The 12922-nt window shown below is 35.5% G+C and overlaps 1 protein-coding gene across 10 annotated transcripts; it reads left to right on the forward strand.

Moving 5' to 3' along the window:
- The first annotated feature begins 586 nt into the window (after positions 1-586).
- LOC110790023 (uncharacterized) lies at positions 587-11216 on the forward strand. Of its 10 annotated transcripts, XR_008920877.1 has the most exons (5): positions 840-2595; positions 8484-8861; positions 9005-9124; positions 9916-10336; positions 10602-11216. XR_008920877.1 is itself a non-coding variant. In XM_056828291.1 (3 exons), exons 2-3 carry the CDS (start codon positions 9089-9091, stop codon positions 10866-10868), a joined length of 303 nt encoding a protein of 100 aa, XP_056684269.1. In that variant the 5' UTR covers positions 840-2595; positions 8484-9088; the 3' UTR covers positions 10869-11216. The 10 variants fall into 10 exon arrangements, 1 of the variants encoding a protein (XP_056684269.1); XR_008920876.1 differs by having other exon boundaries at positions 839-2595; positions 8484-9124; XR_008920874.1 differs by lacking the exon at positions 9916-10336 and having other exon boundaries at positions 842-2595.
- Positions 11217-12922: the final 1706 nt, after the last annotated feature.

Here is a 12922-nt window from a genome sequence, read left to right on the forward strand (position 1 = left end):
ATAAGGGTGTTGCATTATCCTAAAATTAAGTACGACATATTGACATGGTGGAGATGCAAATCCTTACGGCCTTACAAAGCTCCCAAAACACACCTTAGTTGTCAAGTATCACATTTTACACTAACTCTAAGACAAATTGACACTCATTAGACTGTAGAAAAATGGAAGTACCTAATATTGCCTCATTAGTCGTAGGCTCGTTAGATTTCATGTATGAGTTGCTGACTTGCTGATTAAACATGAGATTGAAGATGATGATGATGCATGGAGTTTATGGGTTTGAGCTCGGATGAATTTTACCGGAAATGTAAGTTACTTGGGTGTGCACACAAGGTGTTTGATAAATTGTCTCTGAGAAATGTTGTTGATTAACCTATGCTTGTTGGGTGTGTTAATTTGGGGGATTTGATTAGTAGGAAGCGTTGATCCTTTATTTTATTTTATTAAGTGTTGAATAATTTGGGTACAAATGGCCTTGTTAAATACTTTGAACTGCTAGTTTTTTGTAAAAAGCTAACTTAAAAGGGTTTCCCTTTATTTAATTATTGTTAATATGTAAAAGTAAATGTTATTTTGTCCTTTTCTGCCCTTTATATTAATTTGCCTTTATTTTTAATTCATTTAACAGACGTTAGTAACAGAAGTCAAAAAGCAGCGGTTTCCATCCATTTTGAGGGACCTAAATGCTCCTTTTGAAACTTGAGGGACCTAACTGCTCCTTTTGGCAAAGTTTAGGGACCTCCAGACCTATTTACTCTTACATATTCTGTCTTTTAATTGGTTTTCTATTTGGTCCCACTGCCATGTTACTTCTAAATTTTATTTGAAAATTTTAATAAAGTTTTGAATTTGAAAAGAAAATGATTTTAATTTTTTTTAAATTTCTGTCGATGTTTTCTATGTCAAGAGACATAGAGATAGCTTGAACGAGAGAGAAGGCCACCTACACCCTCATGGCCACCCTCATTAACGAAATTAACTTCGTCACTCTCATCAACCAACCCCGCCCACCACCAGTCATGCAATACAATTCGGCCAAATCACCCACCAACGGTCAAACGGTTCAAATTAGGGCTTCAAATGGTCGAGTTCGGCCATAAAAACTCCAGATCTGAAGTTTCGATGGTCGGATTTCAACATTAATATACGGTGAATGCGGGCGGTAGGAAGTAAATTGGTATGTTTTATTTCACAACAAAATTTACGAATTAATTTGGGTTTCAGTATTTTCCGCTTGGTCTGATTTTGTTGGATTTATTAATTGATAGTATGTGGATTGAAAAAAGAAATTTGCATTTGAAACCGGCAATCGGTGTTTTTTTAAATTAATTTCAAAGTTAGAGTTCAATTATTGATTAATTAATCGGTATATAAAAAAAAGATGGGATGTTCTAGAACTAGGTTAGTTCTATCATTACTGTAAATTTTCTGTATTTTTAAGGAGATGATTTCTTATTTTGGTGTAATTAGTGAAAACCATAATAATCTCATTTGATTACAGGTATTCTCATCTGTCGAGATTTTAATGTGATAGTTCTTACTAAAAACTTCATAGAGATGGAAAATTTGTTCTTCTTTCTCTTTAAGGAAAGAACATGTGTTTTACTTTTATTTTCTCTTTTTATTTTCTTTGTCTTTATTAATTTTTACTAATTTTAGATTTTTCCTATGTTAGAGGTTTTGTATTCAGGTTCTGGATTTAGTAAAGTTGGAGTAGGGATGTCAATGGGGCGGGGCGGGGCGGATGCGGATGTATGTCCCTTCATCCCCATCCCCACCTAAAATTTTCACCCCCATTCCCGCCCCATCACCCATGGCGGGTACAAAATTCATCCCCTCCCCGCCCCAACGGGTATAAACTAAAATCCATCCCCGCCCCACCACCCAACTGGGTATCCATCCCCGTCTTATCCCCGCCCCATACCCACGCCAATATCCGCCTAATTTTTCTTATTAAGCAAACATTATCCATATGTACGAAATAATGAAAGTTAACTTTAGAAAACAAAAACCTTACGACTAAAGAGACACATATAATCGAAAAAATACCCGTCATAACAAAAAAAATCTAAACAAAAAACTTAAAATTCTCACCTAAATTCATATTATCACCTAAACATGCACATAAATACAAACTCACCCCATCACCCATGACGGGTATGAAGCGGGGCGAGTGGGGATGGGGCGGGGCGGGCGAGGATGGGGCGGGTTCAACAAAAAATCCACACCCGCCCCATCACCCATGGCGGGTACGATTTCTATACCCATCCCCGCCCCATCACCCGCCAAACCTACCTCCATCCCCGCCTACTTGGGGCGGATGCGGGGCGGGTCTCCCACGAAACCCGCCCCACTGACATCCCTAAGTTGGAGTGTTGGTTAATTAATTTTCATATATGTTGTAATTAGTATTCTCGTATTGGGTGCTTGATTTTACTTGGATAGGCAGAGCATGAATACTTTCAAAGGAAATTTAGTGATGTTTGCAGGATATGAACAGGGGATGAATGAACTAAAGCTTATATTATCATTTATCAGTAGCATATGCATCTGATTGGGGTCATTATTAGTCGTCTTAGTACCTTATAATCGATGGTTAGTCTCAAGTTTCCTTCATTGTTCCTTGTAATTGTTATACTATGTGTGTATTTGATGATAAGTTGTTTTAATGGTTTTATTGCTGAAATTGCTGCTTTTTTCTTATGACTAACGACGAACCAGAAAAATCCTCAAGCTAAATGAGTTGGGTTCATGTTTGTGCTGCTGTAATTTTTGTTTTTAGTTGCAGATGCTAGATTGTTAGATGTGTAGCAAAACTGAACTTAGCAAACTCATTGATTTGATCTTGATAAGCAGCCTCAAGACCAACAGTCTTGATGCACTCTGATTCAAATTGTGATAGTGGTTCGCCTACTCACCTCAATAGTTGGTTTTGGATGGTTGAACACTTGAATTAGTGTGTTTATTCATATTCTCTCACTAACTTATCTTTATTTTCGTTTGATAGGTCTTCGAGAATGTGAAAGAAGCCTACACGGAAATACGATTATATTTTAGAAATAAGTTTTGGAACATAGATATAGTTGTAATATCTCGTATTTTTATAATATTTATAAATATATTTTATTATATTTATAAAGCATTTTACGATTTATTATCATTTAAATAGTATTTAAATGCATTGCATTTAATGTATTTTAATTAATTAGAATATTTATTATTTTAATTAATTACGAAACGAATTTAATTCTTGAGTCGGAAAATTAAATGAGTTGCAAATGATTTTTAAAGCTTCGGGTTTTAAATGAAAAGTCCAATTCGTTTTATTAATCAAGCCCAATCCAAACAGTTTAATTTAAATCCTAAGCTAGCCCAATTCATTTAATTCCTAAGCCCAACTCAAATATCCTAAGCCTAGCCCATCAAGGGATTAGGGAGCCTATAAATAGACTCCCCCCATCATTAAATGAGCCCCCTAAAATTCATAAACCCTATTGTTGCTTGCTTGCCCATCACTCCAACTCCCTCTCTTTTCCCCTCGTCCGCACGCCCGCACGCACGTAGCCCGTGCTCGTGCTGCTGTGCCTCGTGCTGCTCGGCCTCACTCCCCAGCACTCGCTCCCTCGCTCTCGCCCTCGCTCGCTCCCTCTTCGCGCGCGCCCAAAGCCCACACCCCCTTCCTCTCTTTGCTGCGTCGTTGTTGTTGTGTTGTGTGGTTGTCGCTGCTGCTCTCCCTCACTCGCCCAGCCTCACACCCACACTCCCTCACTCTCTTCGTCCGCGCCCAGCGCACTGCTCCCCTCTCGCCCAGCTTGCGCGCGGCCCCTGCTGCCCGCTCCTCTTCGTCGCTGCACACACGCACACGGTTGGTGCGTTGTGTGTTGTCGTTGTTGCTTGTTCGTTCGTTATTCAATTCTTTTCTCCCAATCACATTAAATTCGTGGTTGTTCCGTGCTATAGGCCGGATTGGTATAATTCTCTTCTTCCTTATCTATTCTATTTAAATTTTGTATTTTAAATTATTATATTAATATTGTTTTGAGTAATTAAAATGCTGGGAACCGGTTATGAATACCGTGGTTTGAGGATTTGTGTGTTGTGATTCATTAGGTTGGTTTTAATTATTAAAGGAGGAATTTTCAGATTTGTTTATTAAATAAAGCATTGATTTTTATGATGATAAACTAGTTTTATTGGGATTTTCAAGTTAGGGTTTTAACCTAGACCTAATGAGTCAATTGATTAGCATAATTAGGTGATGATTTTAATTATGATAATCAATTATATTTTCAGATTTGAATAAAGGTTTAAAGTGTTGATTTTTATTGATTTTTAAGACGGAAAAAGTATGTTTTTGTACTAGGGATTGATTTTGCAAATTGAGACGATTTTATTATTGAAAAACGATTGAATTCTAAAGTTTAAAGGAGGTTTTAATTTTTATAAAGTTGCTGGAAATTTAATGAACATGGAAATAATTTAAGTTTCATTATTTTGATGATAGGAGGTGATTTCTAGTTGAGTGCTCGTTATTGCAAAGTGCCCCCTACGCTTAGGTATTCAAGGTACGTACAAGTCTAGGGCGACCACACCTTTTGTCAATGACATAACATGATTGTTGATGATGTGAATTACGTTATGTGGAATCATGTTTATTTTGGTGAACGAGCATGTGATTTGTGATGTTGGATTTATTGGATTAATTGTTGAACAAGCATGTTGAAATTATTATGAGTATGGATTTCATTGGCAATCATGTTGTTCAATATTTATGCATGTATGGTTTATTTCACATGCAAGGGATGGTTTATTTATTTGTATGCTATTATACGGGATGTCTAGCATACTTTGAGCCATTTATTTGTACTTCGTTGTACTATTCATTTTACCACATGTGAAGGGTTAGCTCACGTAAGCCACCGCACATGTAGGGTTCAGTTGGGAACATTATGTATGAAATGAATTAGGATTTGTCGTGCAAGGGAACAACCCTCATGTTAATGTGCATGATGTGGAGTCTCACTTTGGTGAGGAGGAACATGGTAGTAATATCACAAGTGTTTTGCTTGGTTGATCACAAGTCTTAAAGCATTAAAATAAGATTGTTTTGGTTGTTGTTTATTAATTGTATGTATGCATGTTGTCGAGTCTTGAGTTCGCCTTTATTAAAATATTAATAAACGTAAAGTGCAACCGGAACAAGCTTCAAAACTATTGGAACGTATATACCTTGAGTATGAACAATGGGGGGAGTCTTGCCGGAAAGCCCGCACTCCTACTAATGATACAAGACGTTGTTTCATTTATATTATGCGCAGGAATTCCGTCGGTATGGCCCGACACTCGGTATGACCCGATTTTATTATTATTATATTTGGTGTATGGTTGGCTCCCATCACCTTTTCCCTTTGTGTATTATTCTTTTGGCCCGTTCGAAGGTTATTCTAACTAAATTGTGAGTCAAGAGTCGAGTCAAGAGTCGAGTCTTGTATCTCATGATTGTTTGTTAAATATTATATGGGTTTTGCATGTTGATTAGTACTTAGTGAGTGATGCATGTTTTAGTTTCATTTACTCTATGCTTGTAAGTATTCAGCTTCTGCTGACTACGTGCTTTGTGTGTTTCTGGTCATGGCATTTGCCTTAATGACCCTATGATGATCCATCATTTGCACTTGCATTGTTGGGGAGTAGAATAATATAGCAGGTTGGTAGATCAAGTACGATCGAAATCATGTGGCTTGGGATGATTGAGAGAGTTGCATGCTTTCGTTCTTTGAAACTATTTTATTTAATATTTTAATTATGTTTGAAATGTTTGAATTATTTATATTTTGGGTTTTGGGCCATTATGGTTCCAAATTGTAGGAGGCCTCAATATTTCATTAATTATGGTTTTTAAAAGTTAGTTGACATTTAATTCCGCTGCGTAATTCTGGTAATAGCCTTAACCGTTATCACGGTGGCGGTAATGCTTTAGTAATTCCTTTATTTTAAGTTGGGAAATGATTTTATAAAAGCAAGGAATTATTAGGGTGTTACAATAGTCTTGTTGTATAAATACGCGTTAAGTTTAGGAACCTATAGGTTGAGAGGATATTGTAAGTATGAGTAACCAAGTGTGTCTTGGCCTAGTGGAAAGGATTTCACCTTCCAACCAAAAGGTTTGGGGTTCAATCTCCACTAGGGGCACTTTGAGAGAGGGTTCCCCGTATCACTCCCCCCACTCTCAAAGTGTCTAGCCTGCTAACCCGGGCGGGTTTACCCGTGCGGGGTTCCGACCCGGTAGGGTTATTCATCTTACCTTGCAAAATATATATATATATATATATATATATATATATATATATATATATATATATATATATATATATATATATATATATATATATATATATATATATATTGAGTTTGGACCATATTTTATTTGGGCTAAATTTATTTATTTTATACTTCTTCGGAAGAATTGTAAGCACATTTTGTAGTCATTTTTAGTATGTGTATTTGTAATTGAATTATAGTGGAGATTGTTTTTTTTGTTTTATGACACAGAATTATTTTAGAATGAAGAGTATGATTTGTTAAATATTTTTGGAAATTAATAGTCGGAATATATTACTTTTTAGGGTTATTTGGTATTTACTAACTTAAAAATACACCACTTTTGCATTTACTAACTTTTAAAAAAATTAAAATTACTACCTTAACGTTCCAATTTTTTTTTATTTACTACCACTTTACAGTTTTATCATTTTAATATTGAGATATGTCTTTCGTTTCTTAATAATTTTAAGTGATTCAAAATCCATTTTTCTCATATATGTGTAAGGATTCCGTAGGAATCTTATTTTTAACATTTTGTAAAAGGTAAAATGAATTAAATATTATTTGTAAAATTTTAAAATATTTATGAATTATCAAACAAATTGTTTTGAAATGTCGTTCTCAATGAAATCCATATAGAAAAAGGAAAATAATGAACTTTAATTTGAATCACTTTAAACGATTAAGAAACGAAAGATATATTTTAATTTTAAAATGAGAAAATTGTAAAAATGGTAATAATTTAAAATTAAATTTTCATAATGTAACAAATACAAAGGGGGGTATTTTTAAGGTATTAAAAACCAAAATTCCTATTTTTTAATATGAAAAAGTAAAGGAAAGTATCTCTTATACTATGTATACTACTTCTTTGCGCTGTGAGATGTGTGGTAACCCTTCTAACATGGTTACCGCTCGATTCGAACCTCCTAAAAGAACTTTAATCTAGTCCACCTCAACCTATTGGTCTCGGATTCGAATCTCCTAAAAGAACTTTAATCTAGCCCACCTCAACCTATTTTTTATTTTGTAATAATCACAATTGTTAATAAAATGGTATTAGAAAGGTCTTTTCCTATTAAAAAAATATATATATTTTTAAAAAACAAAATATGAATGTCTAAATTTTTTTAAACTACTTGTAAACTTATCCTTATCATATTTGATCATCTCAATGACACATATTAGACAGTTAGACTTAACATCTCAAATTCTGAACCCTTGATAGATTTAGACTTAGATCCTGTTTAGTTCACCTTATTTCTCCTAATCTGACCTGAACTTTTTTTTTTCCAGATTTGAACTTATTTTTCTGATATGATCTGATTTTTCAAAATTAAGATTTAATTAAAAATTTACAATTATTAATATTAAGCGATTCACATGCAAAATAAATGTTATTCAAATTTATAATATTGCTATTGAAAATTTCACATTATTTATTTGATTTAACGATTTCTTATATTAGATGGACCTGGACATGATCTAGAATATATCAGTTATGATATGGACATGACCTGGACATATGAGTTTTGGTCTAGACATGATCCGGAAAGAACGTTAATGATCTGAATATATATCAGTTATGATCTGGACATGATCCGGACATACCTTCAATGATCTGGACATGATCTAGAAAAACTGGTTCTTATCTAAACAAGAACTGGACATATCATTTTTGATATGAATGTATGGGTTTTGATTTGGACATGTTATGGACAAATCGGTAAGACAAGTCGGGTCCGACTTGGGCATGATTTGGATAGATCGGTTACGAGCTGGCTATGATCCTGAAAGATCGGTTATATTTATTATTTATTATTTATTATTTATTATTTATTATTTATTATTTATTATTTATTATTTATTATTTATTATTTATTATTTATTATTTATTATTTATTATTTATTATTTATTATTTATTATTTATTATTTATTATTTATTATTTATTATTTATTATTTATTATTTATTATTTATTATTTACTATTTACTACTCCACCCGTTCTTGAAAGTTCTCTACTTCTTGAATATGTGTCGAAATTATGAAAACTTTGAATGTAAATTCTCACTGTTGTATAATCCCTCCGTTCCATAATGATGTTCCCATTTATACTTTTCACGTTTGTCAATGCTAAATGCCTTATGTTTTTTTGCAGGGCTCGTCACCACCAAGATGTCTTATCTGACAGGTAAGCCCTGGTGTTAGATGTTAGGAACCCCTCCTTTGAAAGGGTGATCGTGATCGTGGATGCTCTGAAGCGGAAGAGGGCAAGTCACCTCTTCTTTAATGTTCTTGCCTCTTATTTTGTTATCTTATACGCAATTAGAACTTATTGAGGAAGTACACACTGAAGATATATCACTAATGACTGTGTTTACTGAACATAATACCAACACTCTCCAGGAGGAGCGTTGTTGGATACAAGTTGTTGTCCCTGAACCAAAGCTAGAAAAGGTGCATGCTTACCTAGGCTGCCCTAACTGTGGGAAGACCACATATACTCCACTGGGAAAGGCCTACACGTGTCTGACCTGTAAGAAGCACAGCGTTATATCCTCTCCCAATTTCGTCAACTACCCAACACTTCAATTCAATCCCCCACCCCACCCCACCCCATCCAATCCCATCCTTTCTCTCTAATACACTTACTTTTCCTTACTTTGTTATTGGCACAAGGTCATTTTCAACTGTGAAGTTTCCGATGGCACAGACACATACGCATTCACTTCATTCACTGAGGATTCTGAGAAGCTTTTTAGAATGGTTGTTGCAGATCTCTTCAAGATGAAGCACATTGTGAGTTCTTTAATTTAATCTCTTTTGTTGATTCCTAATAGTTAATAGTTAAATCTGACATAAGCTCACCAATATTTGGAATCATATAAACCAAACCAACAGAAAAACAAAGGACATAATAGAATTGGAATTGAAAAGTGACAACTAAATAGCATTTACACCTCTTGGTTCTGAAACTTAACCACATCACGCTCAAATGAATCCCAAAAGGCATTAAAAAAAAGTATTTGAAACTCGATCACGACATTGAAATGAATCCAAAAGGCATAAAAACAAAATAATATGAAACTCGAGCACGACATTGAAATGAATCTAAAAACAACGAAGGAAGGACTCTTAATTCCAACATGCCAATAGTAAAATTAAATGGCATTATCGAACTTCAGTGGGATGAGGTTTGCAAACCTTGTGCTCAAAGAAGGGATAATCCATACATTATTTTCCCGATTTCTCCTCATTATTATTGTTTTGGAATATGGTTTTCTTTATTGCCTTGTTTATTGAGCTAGTATGAGTGAAAGTAGAAGAGACAGAGACCTTTAGTGAGTGAGAGATAGAATTGGTTACCAGTTCAAAGTTACAACTTTGTTCTATTGATTAATGAAGCAAAAATCAAGTTAGCCTAGAACCTTGTTTTCCCTTAAAGCATAATTTATTCCAATCAAAATATTTTGAAATAATTAAAGATTAAACATACCCCAATTACTTTACTGCATTTTGTTTCTCATTCTGCCCAGATGGAGCCTAATTCTTAAAATTTTGCCAATGTTGCGATCTGCCTTGAATTCTAGGTTTGTGGAAGATTTGTACTTCAAGTCTCAACCTTCTCTTTCCAGTATCTCTAACATCTATCTAAATTAATCTCAACCTTCTCTTCAAGTCTCAATGCTTGTTATGCTCTCATGCACACACCCTTAACTAAATTACATAAAGACTCCTAGCTTCCCCTATTGGAATGCCCGACAAACACAAAGTTTGTTACTTATATCTAACTTCTAAACGTCGCCCAAAACCAGATATCACTTATGTGTTTGTGGGTTGTATACCTCTCACTTTGAAATAGCATCTCAATTGTCCATAATTGTACCTCTCGCATTGTGGGAGCATCTCAGTTGTTCTCCGGATCCCTGGTTATAGTGTTTATCTGCTCCAGTGGTGATTGATATCAATTACGAATTCGAAAGTTCTGTTGCTATTGGTTATTTCTGACTGGTAAGATCCAAAACTTTACTTTTTAATGTTAAAGATGGATTTGCAAATATTGATCTTCCTACTGTTTGGTGAATTTTCTTATTATTGATCCATAATGTTTGACCATCCTTGTGCTAGAACACTTTCAAAATCTATTTAGAAACCTGGGAACAATAAAACTCAATATAAACCACATGTACATGCCTTACGTATTACTCCTCATATGCAACAGTATGTGCCATGATACATTGTTTAAATGTAATTGTTATATCACCCTTCATTGCAGGTTAATACTAGGACCTTCCCGTCCGCACACGAACTTCTCAACACCAGGCATGTTCTGATGGAAGTTGGGCCAAATATGTCCTTGGCCAAACACAATGCCCTTCAATGGTGCTTGAAGCAAGTGGTCATCGAGGATGCCCCTCATGAGGAGGTTGGTGATCATGTTGTTGCAAAGGATGTCGATCAAGGTGCTACTGCTCATGAGGATGGTGACCACGCTGTTGCAGAGGACGTCGACCACACCCACACTGCCCCTGTTAAGGACTAAGTGTTGCACTTCCTCATTTTGTATTGCATGCTCATGGCCAACCTGCATTACAATAAACAATCAGTTACACCCCTCTCTTTAATGGCTATGTGTATGCCTTTTGCTAGAAAACATTCCAAAGGCTTGGTATTGTAATATATTAACTCTAGCTTTTATGATTATGGTTTTTCTTGAGGAACATGGCAGTGTTGATTAGTAGCTCATGTTCCTAGGAAATATCTAAGTATCTTTTGCCTTTGTGGCTCCAAACTAATGGTCGCACCTTGTAATATATGACTATTTCATGCATTGTATTATCACTTATGGCTTCTAAGTCACAACCCTTTATCCATTGTATGAGAAGTGCAAAATGACTAAAATTTCAAAAACGTACTGTTGTATGGTGATCGGTACATACCATTTGGTAATTATGTATTTTGCTTCATATTTGTCATAATGTTAGGTGTTGAAGCAAAGAAGTGCAGACTGAAGCACCCGTTCTGGCATCCAATCTGCGGAACTGCAACTTTTGATATACAGGTATGTAAAGTACATGGTATCAATCTTGCTTTATGTTTGTGTATTAGCTATAGCTTGAAATGTTCAAAGATACATGAGTGTAAAGATTCTGGAGGCTCACTCTTGAAGTTTCTGAAGTTATTGAAGGTTTTGTGCAGTATGCAGTGTTTATCAGTGGAAGGTGACGCGGCCTACTGTAGACACCTACTTTTGTCCCCATTCCCGAAAGGGAAGGTTCGATGATGAGAACATAAATATCCACTTGGCAACGCATCTCCTATAAAATAACGAATCTCAAATCACCCTTTAATTTCAGCCAAAACTTCCATTTATAGAAACCTGCTAAAAATAGCAGATGTCGTAAAAGGTAATTGTTAAAAGTAGTAAGAATAAAAAGATAGAAACCTGTCAGAATTAGGTGTTGCACTCCAACATAAATCCTGAAAGAGATAGAAATTGTAAAAGGAATTCTATTCCTATCGCAATTCGATAAAAGAGTTAACGTATTAATTAAACTCATAACGAACCTAGAGTTCGTAAAGGGCCCAGACGCATTCCATCGTAAATTGATACGCACCAAATAACTCGGATTAAGTCTCTTAATGGACTCCGTACTCTAGAGTCCAATCTGACAAAGAATTCTGCCCATATCCTATTTTCAACGCCCAGCCCTGGGCGCCGAAATCTTTGACGCCCAGTGCTGGGCGCCGAAAATACCTGGGACGGATTCTTTTCCTAATCCGTTTCGTATTCATATTCCTGAAAATCTATCTTTCTACGCCACTTTTTCCTATAAATAGACCCCTAAAGTCGACGTGAAAAGAACACAACATGACACACAATTCATAATCTGAGTATTGACTCCAACCCTAAGCCTAAGCCTCACGCTGCGAAATTGATCCCGCGTTCTGTCGCAATCGACCCAAAAGTCGAACAGAACGTATCATGTCCCTTGTAGCTGATGAATTAAGCCTAAAATACTAGAACAATGCTCAGAAACCCGAGATTCGTTAAATAAAAGGAAAAATAGCAAAGCCAAGTGGTTAGTTTTCTGAGAACCGTGACGCACCTCTCAAGGGTGCGTTGTAATGTGTCCCTTCGCATGATTTAATCGCTTTCATCACCCTTTATAAAATTGTCAAACTATTAATCTGATTGATCTATCACGCCTAATAAAGATAATATCTTGGACAAACGAACTATCATGCTAGGTACCTTAAATCAATCTAAACAAGATAATCACGATCGATTTAGTATTATGTGTTGCATATTGCTAAAATCAATTCAGAATAATTTAATAGTTAACGCATGTCCCTTCAATTATTTATGCTGAGCTAGTAAGGATAACCTGCCTCTGGAGTTATCGATGAGCACTCCTCTCGGTAGTTACAGTCCCCCGAACTCTCAATCTCTGCCTTGCGGGTGTACGTTGAGCGATCCCCACACCAGGGATCACAAGGGAACCTATGGCCGTCGTGGTTGAACATAATTGCACTCCCTTTATGTCACGATAACCGGGTTTTGTCAGTTTTTCTCATTGTCATTAAAAACTGAAT

The sequence above is a fragment of the Spinacia oleracea genome, chromosome 5, assembly GCF_020520425.1.
Source record: "Spinacia oleracea cultivar Varoflay chromosome 5, BTI_SOV_V1, whole genome shotgun sequence".
Lineage (NCBI taxonomy): Eukaryota > Viridiplantae > Streptophyta > Magnoliopsida > Caryophyllales > Amaranthaceae > Spinacia > Spinacia oleracea.